At 43.6% G+C, this 18,889-nt stretch overlaps 1 protein-coding gene across 1 annotated transcript in view; it reads left to right on the top strand.

The window, feature by feature from the left end:
* The window catches only part of AFF2 (AF4/FMR2 family member 2), a 572,314-nt gene that overhangs the window by 229,242 nt on the left and 324,183 nt on the right, over nucleotides 1-18,889 (top strand). Inside the window, exons 5-7 of the mRNA XM_030209863.1 lie at nucleotides 1,206-1,292; nucleotides 14,851-14,887; nucleotides 15,127-15,178. Of these exons, the coding sequence (XP_030065723.1) occupies nucleotides 1,206-1,292; nucleotides 14,851-14,887; nucleotides 15,127-15,178 (176 nt within the window). The remainder of the gene's footprint in view (nucleotides 1-1,205; nucleotides 1,293-14,850; nucleotides 14,888-15,126; nucleotides 15,179-18,889) is intronic.

Raw genomic sequence — 18,889 nt, 5'->3', positions numbered from 1 at the left:
AAGCTGAAGCTGTGTGTACTAAAATCTGCTAATTATTTACTACAAATAATCCAACAATAATAGAATTAAGCAAATAGATATCGGAAGAGAACAGTTCAGATTATAAGGTAAAGTGGTGATATGCTACATTTACAGTTATTGATCGTTGTGGTATGCCTTTTTGAAGAGATAGGTCTTCAGAGACTTACGAAAGTTAATTAGTTCGTAAATTGTTTTTAGGTTGAGTGGCAATGCATTCCACAACTGCGTACTCATGTAGGAAAAACTAGACGCATGTGTTAATCTGTATTTTAGACCTTTACAGCTGGGGAAGTGAACATTAAGGAATGTGCGGGATGATCTGTTAGCGTTCCTGGGTGGTACGTCGACCAGGTCTGACATGTCTCTGCCCCTGGAATGCCCATGAATTAACTGCTTTTGAATTTGGCGCTCTCCAATCATTTTTGGTGGAGATGACCAGTTAAGTGCCACTGAAAATGACCGGATAGCTGCGAACAAGAGATTTAATGGGTCGGCAGCTGTTAGAGTTGCTGAATATCACCTCTGTCAAGTTTGTGTTGGACCCTGCCCTCAGAATACTAATTCTCTCCTTCCATGCTTAACTGGTTAAGTTTTATCCTGGTGATAATTTAGGAATTACTCAGACAAATCTTTTTGAATTTCAACCCTGTCGTTACTGGGTTGGTTGAGGCAAAATCACACATTGGATTCTATCACCCAGAGGGAGTTCAGTGCAAATGATATTAGTGACTTACTAGGAGTTACTATGGAAATGATGGTTATGGTAATGGTTTTGTTGCATGTCAAGCTACTGTCCATTTGGCAAATGGTAAAGGCTGTGATTGTACCTGTTCCTTTGGGTCTATTTATAGTCTACGTTGTTGTGTTTATTCTGTAGTTGATTACGTTAGAATCCCCACTTATGAGTATTGATTCTAAAATTCCTTAATTTACATTCTTACTTGCAGAAAGTAGATTCTAACATTTACACTAGGGTTGGTTTCAGTTCTAGCACCTACATGCAAGCATGTTCTTTCATGCCCGCACTAGTATTTTATAATGTCAAGATGTGTACTTGACTTTATCAATAGGCATAAAATCGGTGTGTGAAGACGCCTGTTATCTAGGTATGACTTTATAAAAAATTACCTTTGTCATTTTGACAAAAACCCATGTTGTGACAATGAATCTGTTATCATTTCTAGGAAATGACCCATTCCTGGCCTCCACCTCTCACTGCTATTCACACCCCTGGTAAAGCAGAACAGACAAAGTTTTCCATCCCAAGCAAGGTAAGTTTTTTTCATGGATATTGCTTGTGAGGTTTTGGGTTCGGTTTCTAATTCCTCATTAACATTTGTGGACTATATTTTATTTTGAAAAGTCTTTACAGTTCTCTTTGCATTGAATACCAATCTGTTTAACTGATATCATCAGAATTGTAGATAGAACCCTAGTTATTAAACCATGTTAGTTGTTTAACACAGGAATTAGTGTGTACTGATGACAAAAGTAATTAAACTCTACAATTTGTTGCCAGAGAATGTGGTAAAAGCAGTTAGCTTAGCAGGATTTTTAAAAGGTTTGGATAGTTTCCTAAAAGAAAAGTCATAAGCCATTATTAAGATGGACTTGGGAAAATCCATTGCATTTTCTAGGATAAACAGCATAAAATGTTTTGTTGTTCTGGGATCTTGTCAGGTACTTGTGACTGGATTGGCCACTGTTGGAAACAGGATACTGGGCTTGATGGACCTTCAGTCTGTCCCAGTATAGCAACGCTTATGTTCTTATGTAAGCCTACACTAACATTAACATTGCTCGTGCTAATGCCCACATTGAGCAGCTATCTTGGAAAACACTATTTTCAGACAAGAATTTGTGCCAGATGGGCATGGACCACACTTTATAGTTAATGCACAATTATTAACTGTTAACCTGGCAGATAATGCAGAGCTGTTAATGCCACCTGAAGAGTTATAGCTAAGTATATCATGTATTATCTGCTAGGCAGTTAATGTGTTAACACCTAGTATTGAGTTTTCTAAAGGTTTACTGCACAACAGCCCTCTAAAAATACTTGGAATGCCCCAGCAATTAATTCAGAGGTTTTGCAGTTACCATCCTTTAATTGTGGCTATCAGCATGTAAAAATTGCAAAATCTTAGCACTTCTTAGTAAATACCCTGATAACTACTGCTCACCAGAGCCAAGCATGCATTTTCAGCAGTATTGTCCAGGTAATGCGGTTGAAAATTATCACTGAATATCCTTTTATCACGCCTTGATTTGCAATGGGAGACAGCAACCTGTGGTATAACAGTCCTGCAGGTTTCTGACTACCATGGTAAATGAATAATATTGCATGTGAGTCAACCCTCAAGCAGCATTATTCTAGCAGCCTGAAGCATAGGGCTGCCAAGCTGTGGTCTGATGCTGCCAGCCATGACTTCCAGGCCAAATCCCCCCATCTAAAACTCACTCTCCATTCCGTGCCTCTGCAATCCAAAGCACCCCCAGTCTCCCCCCTCCCTATCCAAAACACCCCCTGATCTGGGCCCCTTCATGATCCAAGCACCTCCCCAATCTAGGCCTACCTCACCTATCAAGACCCCCTTGATCCAGACCCCCCTTCCTGTTCCCAAGACCGCCCCCCATTAAGATCCCACAATCCAGTCCCCCACCCCATTATCCCCATTGCTAGTACCTAGAATTCCTGGTGGTCTAAAGCAGTGGTTCCAAAAGCTGGTCCTGGAGGCACCTCAGCCAGTCAGATTTTCACAGTATCCATAACAAATATTCATGAGAGATATTTGCATTCACTGCCTCAACTGCATGCAGATCTCTCTCATAAATATTCATTGTGGATATCCTGATAACCTGACTGGCCGTGATGCCTCCAGGACCAGGTTTGGGAACCACTGGTCTAAAGGTTCTCCAGGCAGGAGCAACTTGATAACATCCACCCTCAAACCGCTAACCAGACAACTATCCAGATAAAGTTAGAACAGCAAAAAAAAAAGAAAGAAAAATAAGTTGCCTTATCTGGGTACCTTTTCAGGTACTAGTTTGAATATTTCCAGTTTACAAGATAATTGCTGGTGGCTGCTTTATACTGGATATTGTGCGCTGGATCCAGGAATGGCCTAGCATAGAATATCCAGGAATAAAAAATCTGTGTGACAGCCAGCATTTAAAATAACGATGACCACCTTGTTCTGAATGTCACGGGGTTAATTTTTAAAACATGTATCAAATTATGAGAGACGTTTAACTTCTCTATTTGCTGCATTGAGCTTAGATGATAGCCCGTTGCATGAAATGTAAGCTGAAATCACCAGGAAGTGAGTCTCTACTGCTCTGTTTCATGCACTATATGAGCTGATATTGATTTTTCAGTTTCAGGGGTAGGGGAGATATTGCTGTTGTGAATCCATTTAAGCAAACGAGGATAAGCATTAACTGGGCTGTGAAGAGAAGGTTCTCAGCTATAAGTGACCTTCAAGTACCATTGCTCTTCTTAGCCTTTAAGAGAGTAATGCAAATTGTAAAATGTGGGATATAAATGCCGAAATAGATTTTAAAAAAGTAAAAATAAATTGACTTGGAGGAGACATTGAGGGGCATAATCGAACGCGAACGCCCATCTCCATGGGCGCCCATCTCCGAGGACAGGTCCACGAAGGGGCGGGACAGACCGTATTTTCGAAAAATATGGGTGTCTATCTTTTGTTTCGATAATACGGTTGGTGCTGGGCAAATGCATCGGATTTGGGAGGATTTGAGCTGGGCGGTATCGGTTTTCAGCGATAATGGAAACCGAAGGCGTCCAGCTTAATAACGAACAACTCCAAGGCATTTGGTTGTGGGAGGGGCCAGGATTCATAGTGCAGTAGTTCCCCTCACATGCCAGGACACCACCCGGGCACCCTAGGGGGCACTTGTAAAAAGTAACAAAAAAAAAAATTAAAATACCTCCCAAGTCCATAGCTCCCATACCTTGGGTGCTGAGCCCCCCAAATCCCCCCCAAAACCCACTCCCCACAACTCTACACCATTACCATAGCACTTATGGGTAAAGGGGGACACCTAGATGTAGGTACAGTGGGTTTTGGGGGCGGTTTGGAGGGCTCCCATTTACCACCACAAGTGTAACAGGTAGGGGGGGTATGGGCCTGGGTCCACCTGACTGAAGTCCACTGCACCCATTAACAACTGCTCCAGGGACCTGCATACTGCTATGATGGAGCTGGGTATGACATTTGAGGCTGGCATACAGGCTGGAAAAAAGTGTTTAAAGTTCTTTTTTTTTTGGTGGGAGGGGGTTAGTGACCACTGGGGGAGTCAGGGGAAATCATCCCTGATTCCCTCTGGTGGTCATCTGGGCAGTTGGGGCACTTTTTGGAGACTTGTTCGTGAAAAAAAAGGGTCCAAAATAAGTGGCCAAATTCTCGCTTCTGGTGCCCTTCTTTTTTCCATTATCGGCCGAGTGTGCCCATCTCTCCTCGGCCGATAAACACGCCCCAGTCCCACCAGGTGCCACGCCTCCGACACGCCCCCATCAACTTTGTTCATTCCCGCGACAGACTGCAGTTGGAGGTGCCCGAAATCGGCTTTCGATTATACCAATTTGGGCGCCCATGAGAGAAAGGCGTGCATCTCCCGATTTGGGTCAAAATTATTTTGAAAATAAGCTGGATATTGCTTCTGGAATAGGTTTACATCAATTGAGGGCCCTTTTACAAAGGCTCGCTGAAAAATGGCCTGCGATAGTGTAGACATGTGTTTTGGGCGCGTGCAGAATCATTTTTCAGTGCACCTGTACAAAATGCCTTTTAAAAATTTTTGCCAAAAATGGACATGCGGCAAAATGAAAATTGGATCTGAGAGCTTACCACCAGCCATTGACCTAGCGTTAAGGTCTCACGCAGTAACCGGGCGGTAATGGTCTAAGTGCGTAGAATGCTGATTACCTCCCAATTACTGCCCACACACCAGAAAATAAAAATATTTTCCGGCGTGCGTAGTGGACACGTGTCAAAAATGAAATTACCGCAAGGGCCACACGGTAGCCAGGCGGTAACTCAAAATTGGCACGCATTGGGTGCACGTAGGCGCCTACGCGGCTTAGTAAAAGGGCCCCTGAGGCAGGGGCTTGCAGTGATAGCAGAACCTACAGTAGGATAGGCTGTGCATCAAGGTTAGGTGAGGGGCAAGGAGAAAAGAAAGAGACTAAGAGGAGATGAGGAGCTGGAGTTAGGATACTGATGTGTGGAATGATGTTTTATCACATTGTACCTCCGTTCGCAAGTATTTAACAAAAGAGAGGAGAGCAAGTGAATCCCTATCCAATATCTCCACACAGGAGGTATGATACAAGTATCCCCCTTTGCTTTAGAGAGTGGTATTCTGAAGCAGGGGCGTATCTGGAGTCCAGCGGTAGGGGGGGCCAGAGCCAGAGGGAGGGGGCACATTTTAGCCCCCCCCCCCGCGCCGCCGCCACCACCGACTCTCTCCACCCCCTCCCGCCGTCAATCCTCCCCCACTGCTTACCTTTGCTGGCGGGGGCCCCAACCCCCGCCAGCCGAGGTCCGCTTCCTCCTGCTTTTAAAAATATTTATTCCGCTGGCGGGGGACCCCAACCCCCGCCAGCCGACCCGAAGTCTTCATATTTCTTCTTCGTCCGACTCCTCCATGGCCATGCTCTAAGTAATGCTGTTGATTGATTTGAATCCAGTTCAGAGTCTGCGACGTCAGACTCCGAACTGGGTTCAATCAACAGCGTTACTAAAGCATGGCCACGGAGGAGTCGGACGAAGAAGAAATATGAAGATTTTGGGTCGGCTGGCGGGGGTTGGGGTCCCCTTCCAGCGGAAGAAATATTTTTAAAGCGGACCTCGGCTGGCGGGGGTTGGGGCCCCCCGCCAGCAAAGGTAAGCAGCGGGGGAGGGTTGACGGCGGGAGGGGGGCCAGGGCGAAATCTGCAGGGGCCCAGGCCCCTGTGGCCCCACGCAAATACGCCCCTGTTCTGAAGTTGAAAGCAATGGTAATGCACCATTGGCACTTATAATAAATCTGAAGGTGAAGTTGACAAGGAAGAAGAAAGTACTTGTCCAGGAACTGACGCAGCGAGGGGAATTAGGAAGAGGAGTGTAAAGGAAAGCTGAAAGTAGCAGCTCCCATTAAACTGTGTGGGAGGCTTCTGTATGCATGGCATGGGGCAGGCAGGTCCCCTGGGAGTCCTGCAGAACTTGCCTGCCTCTTGCAGTTGAATTCACAATTTCAAGGCACTACCCTTACCAGCAGGAATATGCAGGGAGGCCTACTGCATAGGTTAGCGGGAATGCTGTCTCTACGTCCAAGGACTTACTTTTCTTTATCTGGTATTAATTTATTTATTTCACAACTCTTGATTTAACCTCATCGCTAATTTACATTGCTGCTAAGTGGTTCACAAAATATATTATGAAAAGAGAGGGGAAGGTAAAATAGGGGAAAGTAGAGGGGATGCAAGGTACTGTTTTACATTGTTTTGCTTTAAATAACTTTAAATACTTATTTTTAGTAGCATCTTAATAAAGGTATTTTATTTAAAAATACTACTTAGCCTTTTTGTTTCTTTTAATTTACACTAGTTTAGTGCTGAGATCTGTGTTGCCCTATCCACCAGGACATTTTGCAAGTGTCACATGGTATGGTTTGATATCAGAGCTAAAGTGGAGGGCAGTCATACAAAACTCAGAAGCTTGAGTTTCAACCACCATGTTGACTTTAATAAAACGGGGGAATATCTAAAGAAAGAGCTGACAGGATGGGAGGACATAAAAGAAGTAAAAAGATAATGGTCCAAGCCAGTGCCATAGCGAGGGTGCCTGACACCTGGGGCGGGTCGCCGCTGCGCCCCCCCCCCCCGGGTGCAGGGCACGGCACCCCCCCCCCCCACCCGGAGCGCAGACCCCCCCCCAAAACACACCCTCCCCCCCCCCCCCGAAACGCACCCTTACCTTGCAGCAGGGGGCAGCCGGGAAGGCCGATCCGCCCCCAGTGCACATCACTGGGAGCTGCGTCGGCTCTGCTGCTTCCCTGCTTTCTCTGCCCCGGAACAGGAAGTAACCTGTTCTGGGGCAGAAAGAGCAGGGAACCAGCGAGCCGACACCCCCCCCAGCGGCGTGCACCCGCGGCGGACCACCCCACTGCCCCCCCCTTCCTACGCCACTGGTCCAAGCTGAAAATTTCTATAAAAATGGCAACAGGTTTTTAGAGGAATGTAACACAGAAAACAGTACCAGATACAACTCAAAGAAGCGAAGAGAGAAATATGGCGGGGAAAATCACAGGTGAAAGAAAAATGGCTAGAGATGTAAAGAGGGTGCTAGGTCAGTTCCTACCTGGACAGTTCCCACCCCCTACCCACCCCCAAACTAGGTTTCAACCTAATTCATGTTGCTGATCTGCAAGGGCAGGCTTCTACATGGAATGTTGCTAGTGGAGGAGTAGCCTAGTGGTTAGTGCAGTGGCGTTTGATCCTGGGGAACTGAGTTTAATTCCCACTGCAGCTCCTTGTGACTGTGGGCAAGTCACTTAACTCTCCATTGCCCCAGGTACAAAATAAGTACCTGTATATATGTAAACCACTTTCAATGTAGTTGCAAAATACCACAGAAAGGCAGTATATCAAGTCCTATTTTCCTTCCCTTACCTATTCCCTGCCCACAGGAGTAAATACACAGCCATTAGAGATCTTTCTTTTAACTTTGCTGTTTTATTTCAGATTATGAATTGGAAACCACTGTTTTGTTCATCAGAAGGCAAAATACAGCAAATATAACAGTAAATATTAATGTAATAAACATAAGCTTTCCTTCTGCCTGGATACTAAATTATGTTTATCCTTTGTAAGCAGGCTTTCACAGGGTAGGGCAGTGCTCTGTGAAGTTAATCATAGATTGCAGTAATTACCTGTTGGATATGAAACAATTTAACTATCTACAATCAGTGCTCCACCTGCAGTGGCTGAAATTGGAGAAATCAATATCTTCAAGGGAACGCTGCTGACTTGTGCTAAGTAATATTTCTGCATGGTACACAATAGAGAGCGACACAGTTGATTGATAATGCGGTTAATTGAGGTGCTATTGTTCACACAGTTCTTTTTTTATTTCATTAACAATTGCTCGACCTTTCAAAGATCACAGAGCTGATTCTGCCACATTTTCCTTCTCCGTGCTTTCGTGCATTAGGAGATTTTCATTGAAAAAAGGAGACTCGCTAGGTGAGGCCAGATTCCTCCCTGGTAAAAAAAAAACCAGATTACTGTTGCATTAATATGGTGCACCACAGTTTGCATACTTGATATGAGTCACCGGCTGCCATCAAAGCAAAAAAAAAACCTGTGAAATGTAATTTTGCTACAAGTAGCTATAAATCAGTTTAATATCAAGCCATTTTATTAACTGCTTTACTGTCATGCTAATTCAGTATCAAAAGGACAGCATCTCAGCTGGTCCCGCAACACAGAATGCAATGTTGCATGCAAGAGAACAGCTTTTGCACTATTTCAGGGTCTGAGTGGGGTCAGGTGCACTGCAGATCAATCCTTGCCTGCTCTGTCCCAGAGAGGGACAATAGCAAGACCCATAACATTCCAGAGAAGAGGTTTTCTATGAGGCCTACTCCTTTGGTCAGGTGTTACATAGGCACATTACCCGGGGTAGCTAGAGCTTCAAAAAAGGCAGTGGCGTCGCGAGGGCAGCTGACACCCGGGGCGGGTCGCTGCTGCGCACCCCCCCCCCCGGGTGCAGCGCGATGCACCCTCCCCCCTCCGTAGCGCAACACCCCCCCCCGCCCGCGAGAACATACCTGGAAGGCGGTAGAGGGGCGGGTGGGCGGGCCAATCCGCCGAGAGCACGCCGCTGGGAGGGTGTCGGCACCTCGCTGGTTCCTTGCTCTCTCTGCCCCGGAACAGGAAGTAACCTGTTCTGGGGCAGAGAGAGCAAGGAACCAGCGAGACGCCGACACCCCCCAGCGGCGTGCACCCGGGGCGGACCGCCCCATCGCCCCCCCCCTTCCTACGCCACTGAAAAAAGGGTGAAACATAGGAAAAAAATTTATACAAGGAAGTGTATATACTAACCCTCAATTTATATATATGGTGTCTTAAGTTGTGTGTTCTGATTTGGCCGCATGGTCAAATTGCTCGCATAATTGAATTGATTAACAGGCCAATCAGTGGTGATAATTGGTGCTGAACAACCAATTAGCATCACTATTTGACTTTAATTAGAATTTACGCAAACAGTTTTCTAATCGTATTCTATAATGCAGTATGCGTAAATTCTCATGCACGCAGTTGAAAAGGGGCCGTGGAATGGGAGGGTTGTGGGTGTTTCAAAAAACTATGCGCACTGTTATGGAATAGACCTATGCCTCCTAAATCAAAGGTACTTTTGCTCAGCTTTTTCAGTAGTACCAGTGGGATTTGAATCGGCCACCTCTGGATTGCAAGACTGGTACGCTAACCACTTGACCACAGCTCTACTTACTTGGATGTGTGTGTGCCTAAATTTTAGTTGCAAGAATGGCCCATTCGCATATTCTATAAACTATGTCTAACTTTAGGTGTAGTTTATAGAATCACGCTAACTGCATGGTTTTTCGGTGCCAATTTTTAAGGTGCCGTTTATAGAATTTCTCCCTAAGGCCCTCATTTTACAAACCCTGTTCATGTTGTTACGTACATAAACCGACACTTAAATGTTTATCTTGCATAAATGTCTTAAGTCCTTATGTTACAGAGCTGGGATATGCACATCTCAAACCAAAGTGGTTCAAATGGCAAGAGGGTATGGTCTGGGTGTGTCTTGGTGGAACAAGCTTGTGGCAAATTTATAGACGTTTATTCCCCATTTCTGAAGGGGACTAAAATATCCCTGTCTTAAAAGATCAACATCAGGAGTTACACCTTCTACGAAGTAGGTTTAGGATTTTGGTAACACTGCCTAAATGGGCATTCTGCTTGAGAACCTAAGTTCGTGAACAACAGAAGGATGAGCACATTTCTGGAAATCAGTGCAAGTCAACATTCTTGTATAGTATACTTCAGTATTTAGCCTTAAAAGAGCAGTCAACATCTATGTTCTCAAGGACTAAGCAATAGACTGCCATGTCAAAAAGTGTAGCATTTGAGTTCTGGGTTCAAAAAGAATCTTTAAAGACAAAATGTTGTTAGAACCTGAGTTCCCCCCCCCCCCCCCCCCCAATATTAAGCGCTACCTAACTGGTCAGCAATGGCCCCTGACTGCTTAAATAGTGTTTAACCAGTTAACCGTGAATATTCAGCAGGAGATAACCGATAAACACCAATATTCAGCGCTGGGTTAAGTGGTTAAATAGAACTGAAATAAATAGTAATCCTATCTTTAACCACTAAGAACTTTGGTTAACGCTGAATATCAGCTTAACCGGTTAAGTACTGGCAGGCAAAAATAAAACCAGATAATTCAATGCTGGTCACCGGAAACAGCCCGACATTGAATATCTGGGGTCAGCGCCAACCGTCGCAATTATGCGGGCTGCCTCCCCCTTTAAAACTAAATTACAGCTTCTTCTAGATTATACTGCAGGTAGTTGGTCTCTCTGAAGAAATTAACCTCTATGAGAAGTCCAAAAGGATGCCTTTCCCTACATCCTATTCCAGTACTCCACAAATGCCAATGCACAAATTTACACTTGCTCCGGAGAAGGTGTAAATTTCTGCATACACTCCTCAGTGAAAGCCTCTTTTTAAGTGTCCTGATGCCGCACAGTGAGAAACTAGTTGATAATGGTGACTGCGTGCCCAGATTCCATTATAGAAAACTAGCGTAACCCAGCCATAGCACATTTTACATTTGCACGCCTGCAACTGCACCAGCCATACACTTGGCATAACCGTGGATGCCTAAACATGGCAAGGGAGCGTGCATCATACCCTTTGTGCAAAAGAACTATACTGGCTACTAGTACCTTACAGGGCTAAATTTAAAACTCTATGTTAGATTTTCAAGGCCCTCAGTCAAAATGGGCCAGAGTACTTTTTATAAGTTAGCCCTTTACACACCTTTGAGACCTCTTAAGATCTTCTCAAGGATCATCACTATCTGTCCCCTCATCAAAGGGAATTGTAGGATGTGATATCCACCAGTGAGCCTTCTCAGGAATAGCCCCTACTCTCTGGAATTTACTCCCAGAGGGGCTATGTATAACTCGAGACCATGTCTACTTCAGGAAGCAGGTAAAAGCCTGGCTCTTCTCTAAAGCCTTTAATACATAGGGTGAAGGGTGACTGTCTATATACCCATTCTGCACCTGGACTAGCTTGCTACATCCATTGTAACTTAGACCAGTTCCTAATATCTTGATTAACTGTACAAAGAGTTTACCTTTAGTTTAACCACTCATTTATTTATCCTAACTGACTCTGTACCATGCATCTTGTCCCTATCTATATATATTTGCATTTGGTCCCTCAGCTATATGGTAACCTGATTTGTAGAAAAGCGTTAGTATCATAGCAAAGTTATTTCAATGTTCTAATTGTGTGCTTATTAGATATTCCATCACTATTATGCTTACATCGTATTATATCTCTGTTATTTCAATTTCAGTGCTGTTAAAAGTGTATAATTTTAATCCTCTTTCATGGTAGTCCTATTATTAGGTTTCAATTTGCTGCTTTAAAGTTTTCATCTTTCACTGTTTCTATACTTGTTCATTTTACTATTGTTATGCTGTTAACAAAATTGTAAGTTTGATGTTAAACTGTATCTACTGTACACCACCTTGGGTGGATCTCTTTATAAAGGTGGTTAATAAATCCCAATAAAGAAACATACCGTATTCTATAAGTTATATCTTTAAAGTTGAATCCTATTATTTGTTTAGTTTGAATTAGTATAATTTTGTGTTGTTATATGATTATGTATGTATGTTTTGTAATTCACCAAGAATTTTTAGATTGAGTGTAATAGAAATTTTCCCAAGCAGAAAAATAAATAAATAAGTTGCATGTTTAATTGGTTACACCACCCATGCTCCTCCCATATTTCGTCATGTGAATGCCCCCTTCTTGCATTTACATGCTATCGGGCTCATTTTCAAAAGAGAAGGACGCCGATCTTTCGACACAAATCGGAAGATGGACGTCCTTCTCACAGGGTCGTCCAAATCGGTATAATCGAAAGCCGATTTTGGAAGTCCCCAACTGCTTTCTGTCGTAGGGATGGTCAAAGTTCATGGGGGTGTATCGGAGGCGTAGCGAAAGCGGGACTTGGGCGTGCCTAACACTAGGACGTCCTCGAACCATAATGGAAAAAAAAGGACGTCCCTGACAAGCACTTGGATGACTTTACCTGGTCGTGTTTTTCTCACGACCAAGGCACAAAAAGGTGCCCGAAATGACCAGATGACCACCGGAGGGAATCGGGGATGACTTCCCGTTACTCCCCTAGTGGTCACTAACCCCCTCCCACCCTCAAAAAATATCTTTCAAAATATTTTTTGCCAGCCTCTATGCCAGCCTCAGATGTCATACTCAGGTCCATCACAGCAGTACGCAGGTCCCTGGAGCAGTTTTAGTGGGTGCAGTGCACTTCAGGCAGGCGGACCCAGGCCCTTACCCCCCTACCTGTTACATTTGTGGAGGAAACAGCGAGCCCTCCAAAACCCACCAGAAACCCACTGTACCCACATCTAGGTGCCCCCCTTCACCTGTAAGGGCTATGGTAGTGGTGTACAGTTGTGGGTAGTGGGTTTTGGGGGGGGGGGGCTCTGCACACAAGGTAAGGGAGCTATGTACCTGGGAGCAATTTATGAAATCCACTGCAGTGCCCCCTAGGGTGCCCGGTTGGTGTCCTGGCATGTCAGGGGGACCAGTGCACTAGAAATGATGGCTCCTCCCACAACAAAAGGGTTTGCATTTGGTCATTTCTGGGGTGGACGTCCTTGGTTTCCATTATCGCTGAAAATCAGAAACGACCAAGTCTAGGGATGACCATCTCTAAGGACGACCAAAATTTCAAGATTTGGACGTCCCTGACCGTATTATCGACATGAAAGATGGACGTCCATCTTGTTTCAATAACCCCTGCATCGGGATGTTTTGCGAGGACGTCCTCATCAAAACTTGGACGTCCCTTTCGATTATGCCCCTCCATGTCACTTATGAGCTGATGTAAATGAGAGAACCTACATTTTGAATATATGTATATAAATATGCATATAGATTATGATATTTTATAATCAACGTGTACCTGCTTGCACTACTTATTATCTGCCCAAACCTTGCTCATGTGCATACCCACAGTGAAAGTAAATGCCATGCTAACATGGTACTTTACAAGAGGTGATTTGCACTCATTTAAAGGCCCTTGTACTAGGTTGTGTTAGGCCCTAATGCATGCCTAAAGCAGCTTAAAATGCCATATCGCAGGACACGCTCAGGCCTCCTGTGGTAACTGCCAAATTAGCACACAATAACCCCTGGATTATATATAGCACAATTAGATTTCCACACGGAAATCCAGGCAGATTCTGTAACAATGCGCATAGCTTAAATGGCTCAACAAGTTAATCAGTGTTGTTAACAGCACTTAACAAGCAATAATAAGCAGTAATTGGCAACAATTAGAATTTAGGCACATAAATCTATAAGCGTATTCTGTAATGCAGTGCGTCTAAATTTTAATGCGTGCAGGCAAAAATAGGCATGGTTATGTGCGGGGAAATGGGCATTTCATGGACGTTCCAAAATTTACGTGCATTGTTATAGAATATGACCCTCTGCGTGTAAATCTATGTACAGGGATTTACGCCAGGTTTCTGTTGGTGTAGATGGCTGCATGTAGTTTTAGTCACAGTGAGGTCCACCTAGGTGTATTCTATATACCGTGCGTAAATCTAAGTGTTTCTTATTGAATACGCCTAAATGGAAATGTTTACTATGTGGATGCTTTAGGCACCGTATATAGAATCCCCCCCCCCCCCCAAACATGCACGAAGAAATATTTTTACTTTTTACTTTGAGGAAGTCTGTCAGGGGGTGGAGAGTGGGCGTTTCTTCACTAATAAATGCAGCTACATTAAGGTGTGCTAACTGGTTAGCGTAGGGATACCAACATGAGCCCTTACTGCTTACAAATTGGTTTCAGTGAGTGCTCACTCGTTAACATTTTTAATGGCCACACGCTAATGGCCAAATTAGTAAAAAAAGGACGTTTTTACGGCTGTGGTAAAAACGTCCTTAACATGCAGGAAACAAACTACACAAATTCCATTTCTTTTGTCACTTTTTCTGCTAGTCCACGTAATTCCAGTGCCATTTTGCAAGTATTGTAATGAGGCAGGTGACAACTAAGTTTACCGCAAATTGCATGATGCAGCCTTCCTTTACGCTAAACCTTTTTAAAGAAAATCATAATTTCTGAATAGTAATGCATGACAAATACTGATAAGTCATATTGATAAACATTGCTGGTTTAAATCAAATAATCTGAACTGTCGGCTCCTTTAGAGATACTCTTCCCTGGTACTTTTAAAGTTTAGGATAAATGCATTGGTGGTTTGTACTGCTAAGGAAATCTTTAATGAAATATTTGCCTGAACTTTTCACATATGCTTACAGTGGCTTTACAGCAGGAGTAAAAATAAATACGTACAATATTGCTGTATTAGAATTCCATCACTGCTATGATTTTTCATTTGTGCTTCTTTGTTTACAAGAAACTAGTGTTTTCCTACTGCCTCAGCCTTTAGGCTGATGTATCTTCTTTTATCATTTAACTAATACTGACATTTTTATGTTCTTTATTGTAGGACTTGCAACATCTGACCTCGGGACACAATGTGCAAAGTAGGTCTTTATTGCCCTTCGCCTAAATAATATTTTTCCCTGCTTTACATCATTAAAAGAACGGATGAAAAATTAATTATCTTCTGCTGCAGCAGATCAGTTAAATTTTTTTTTCTGTTATGTTATGCTTTGTGGCATGTTGTGAACCAAAGCATAATTAGATGGGCTGGCGGCTTTGGGCAGAGTTTTAATTCCAAACAGTCTTCTGACATTTGAAAATGGGTTTGCTTTGTTTGCAGAGCGTTGTGATGCCGCAAGCAAGGCTACAGCAAAGTCAGTCCCACAGAAGTCGTGAGTACAGCAATTTTCAATTTGTCATTCCTTTTCTTAAAATGTTTTTATTTATAAAGCTTTCAATTATAAAACCCATCCAAAGGGACCACAAATTGATCGTGCTTTCGGAGTCATCACTATGTATAATTTAAATTGATTCTCACACAAAGTGAGGACAATTTTATGACAGAGTTGTTTTGTTTAAGAAGGCAAGTCGGTATCTACTTAGGCATTATTTTATAAAGACACTTAGAGGGGAAGTTATCAAAGTGTGGTAAAAAAGTGAGCTTTTACTACATCTTGATTTACTGAGGTAAAGGGATAATGTTGCTTGTGAACCTTGAAGCATCGTCCATCAAAAGAAGACAACCCTTAGTGGTAGTAGCTCAAGGCTATCACTAGGAATGCTGTTTTGTAGAGGCATCGGCAAAACTGGAGTGACTTGGGAACTGCTGGACCACTAAGGGATACTGATGGTAGGTGGTGAAAGATGATGGGGGCCTCTTTGGGGGAAGTAAGGAGATATCACTGAGAGGAGATAGGATGGCTTGATTGGGGGGGGGGGGGGGGGATGTCCTCGGCCATTTAAGATCCAGACCAGGAGCATCAAGCTGTGGATTTGAGGTCCGATGCTCCCGACACAGTAAAATAGCACCACCTTTTGGTTTGGGTTATTTCACCATTGTCTTAAACCCAGAATGTGCACCTGGTGCACACCGCAAGTTGTGTTCTGATTTTTACGTAGTAATCAGCTGCTTTACATGTATTTGCATCTCATTACTATGTAACCCACAATGACCTAAATATCACATCGGTAGGGCAACACAAGCTGTGTTAGAGCCCTTTAAGTCACGGTAAGGGGCAAATAATGCAACTTAAGACCCTAACACAGGGGGAATTCAGTGAATGGCACCCAAATGACGTTTAATGTGAGCAAGTGCAAGAACCCGAATTATAGCTACATCATGCAACGTTCCACGTTATGAGTTACGGACCAAGAAAGGGATCTGGGTGTCGTCGTCGATAATACACTGAAACCTTCTGCTCAGTGTGCTGCTGCGGCTCGGAAAGCGAATAGAATGTTGGGTATTATTAGGAAAGGTATGGAAAACAGGTGTGAGGATGTTATAATGCTGTTGTATCACTCCATGGTGCGACTGCACCTTGAGTATTGTGTTCAATTCTGGTCGCCACATCTCAAGAAAGATATAGTAGAATTGGAAAAGGTGCAGCGAAGGGCGACTAAAATGATAGCGGGGATGGGACGACTTCCCTATGAAGAAAGACTAAGGAGGCTAGGGCTTTTCAGCTTGGAGAAGAGATGGCTGAGGGGAGACATGATAGAGGTATATAAAATAATGAGTGGAGTGGAACAGGTGGACGTGAAGCGTCTGTTCACGCTTTCCAAAAATACTAGGACTAGGGGGCATGCGATGAAACTACAGTGTAGTAAATTTAAAACAAATCGGAGAAAATGTTTCTTCACCCAACGCATAATTAAACTCTGGAATTGGTTGCCAGAGAACGTGGTGAAGGCGGTTAGCTTGGCAGGGTTTAAAAAGGGGTTAGACGGTTTCCTAAAGGACTAGTCCATAAACCACTACTTGGGAAAAATCCACAATTCCAGGATTAACATGTAAAGAATGTTTGTACATTTGGGAAGCTTGCCAGGTGCCCTTGGCCTGGATTGGCCGCTGTTGGGGACAGGATGCTGGGCTCAATGGACCCTTGGTCCTTTCCCAGTGTGGCATTACTTATGTACTTATGTAAATATAGGTGCCGGAAAGATTCGCACTAAGCCAGTATTCTCCAAAGGGTGCTCTGCACAGAACGACCTTTACAGAATACTAGCTTTGCACGCACTTCACATCTGACTTTGGGCACGAGCACTTATGCCTGCCAAAAGCTGGTGTAAATGCCGGCATCTAAGTAATGCATTTTAGAGAGGGAGTCCAAAGTACACCCAGCAAAGGAAAAAAACAAAAGCACAAGGAGCCTTTAAGGGTGGAAGCGTCAACTCAGTATTTATTAGTCATACCCGACATGGCCTTTAAATACTCCTAGCGCTTCAGCGTCTTTACTTTTAGAATCATTACTCTGCCGGCAGGTTTCTCTCATGTGGGACACTGCTTATGAAGCTTTTTGTTGCTCCCACGTTTTTTAGCACCTTTCTACGTTTGGGACTTCCATCCCAGCAATATTGACTGATTTGACATTATTGAACAAAGTCTGTACTGAAGGATTCTTGACGCAGGCGGTTTTGCCAAAACACGGACTATATTGGGTCTGACTAATAAATACCGAGTTGATGCTTCCACCCTTGAAGGCTCCTTGTGCATTTGTTTTTGGCGCCTAACTAATGGCAGTTGGGCATGTAATTGACATTTTCTTTTAACAGTGTACCTAAATTCTGGGAATGCCTCTGATCCGCCCATGCCTCTCACATGGCCATGCCCTCTTTGGAGTTGCACGCCATAAAATTTGGGTAGGGCACAGGGCAGATTCATATGGAACTCCTAATGACTACCAATTAACCCCAATTGTTGATTAATTATGCTTTATTACCTAATTAGTTTATGAGCGGATCTGTGATCCGTGCCCAAATGTGTGCGCCCAGTCCGGGGAAGCTTGTTGATGTTTGCATGTACGTTAGCGTATTTTATTATCTGTATGCATACTTGTGAACTCCAGCCATGCTGCATCCAGACTTCACTCTACTGGCAAAGTACACAACATTGTGTCATGGCATGTATTTTTACACTGGTCAGTATTTTATAAGAGACCGTTTATATTTGGCCGCATATGTACAAAGATGTCTTTATAAAAAAAATAAAATAAAAGAAGAAGACTCAATAACCGATGGGACATTGAAATAAAACAGTACTTTAATTTGTGTAACACATAACAACAGCTCCTTAATAACAATTGTCACGTTGCTGTTACAAAAAAAGTCTCGACACAGAACCATGTTTTGGCATGGCGTGCCCCCTCAGGAGTCCTATAGTTGTTTGTCCAACAAGTGGAACCGAACAGCTACAATGATTGTTATCCGTTCATCTTTAAAAAGATCGTACACAAAAAGCCAATGTACTTCCAACAGTTCTTAGAAGTGGGCGCCTCCATTTAGGCATCCCGATGCCATGCGGTGAGAGCCTATTCTACAATGACATCTAGGCGCTCAGATTCTGTTATAGAATACTGGTGTAACTCAGTATCAGCATGCCTTACGCCAGCCATAGACCTGGTGCAACTGTGGTACCCAAATTGTATTTAAGTAATTGTATGTATTACGTCGGGCATATGGTTTGTTCTGACTGGACTGACATCTTCTTCCTTTGATTCATTGTTTGTCTGTTTTTGTTGATGGTATTTCTATTTATGATTGTGTATATTTTACTTGTTCTCCGCTCTGGATAAGGGCAGATTATAAATAATAAATCTAAATCTAAAATCTCAGTATTAGGATTTATTCACTGCCTTTTTAAAGAAATTCGCACAAGGCAGGGTATGGCAAGAATGTGGCAAGGGGCATGTAACTGACTGCATTCTGTAAGTTGTACATGTAAATGGCATTCTGTCCACACCTAGGGTTACCAAATTTGCCCTAAGAAAAAAGAGGACACGTGCCCTGCCCCACCCCCACCCTGCCCTGTCACATCCCACTCCATCCACTGTCACTTTAACCCCCCACCCCCACCCCAAGAAAGCCAGATTCCCTCTCTCTCCCCC

This window comes from Microcaecilia unicolor, chromosome 7 (assembly GCF_901765095.1).
Source record: "Microcaecilia unicolor chromosome 7, aMicUni1.1, whole genome shotgun sequence".
Classification (NCBI taxonomy): Eukaryota; Metazoa; Chordata; class Amphibia; order Gymnophiona; family Siphonopidae; genus Microcaecilia; species Microcaecilia unicolor.
The sequence above is the reverse complement of the archived record's forward strand: the minus strand, read 5'-3'. Positions and strand labels throughout refer to the sequence as shown.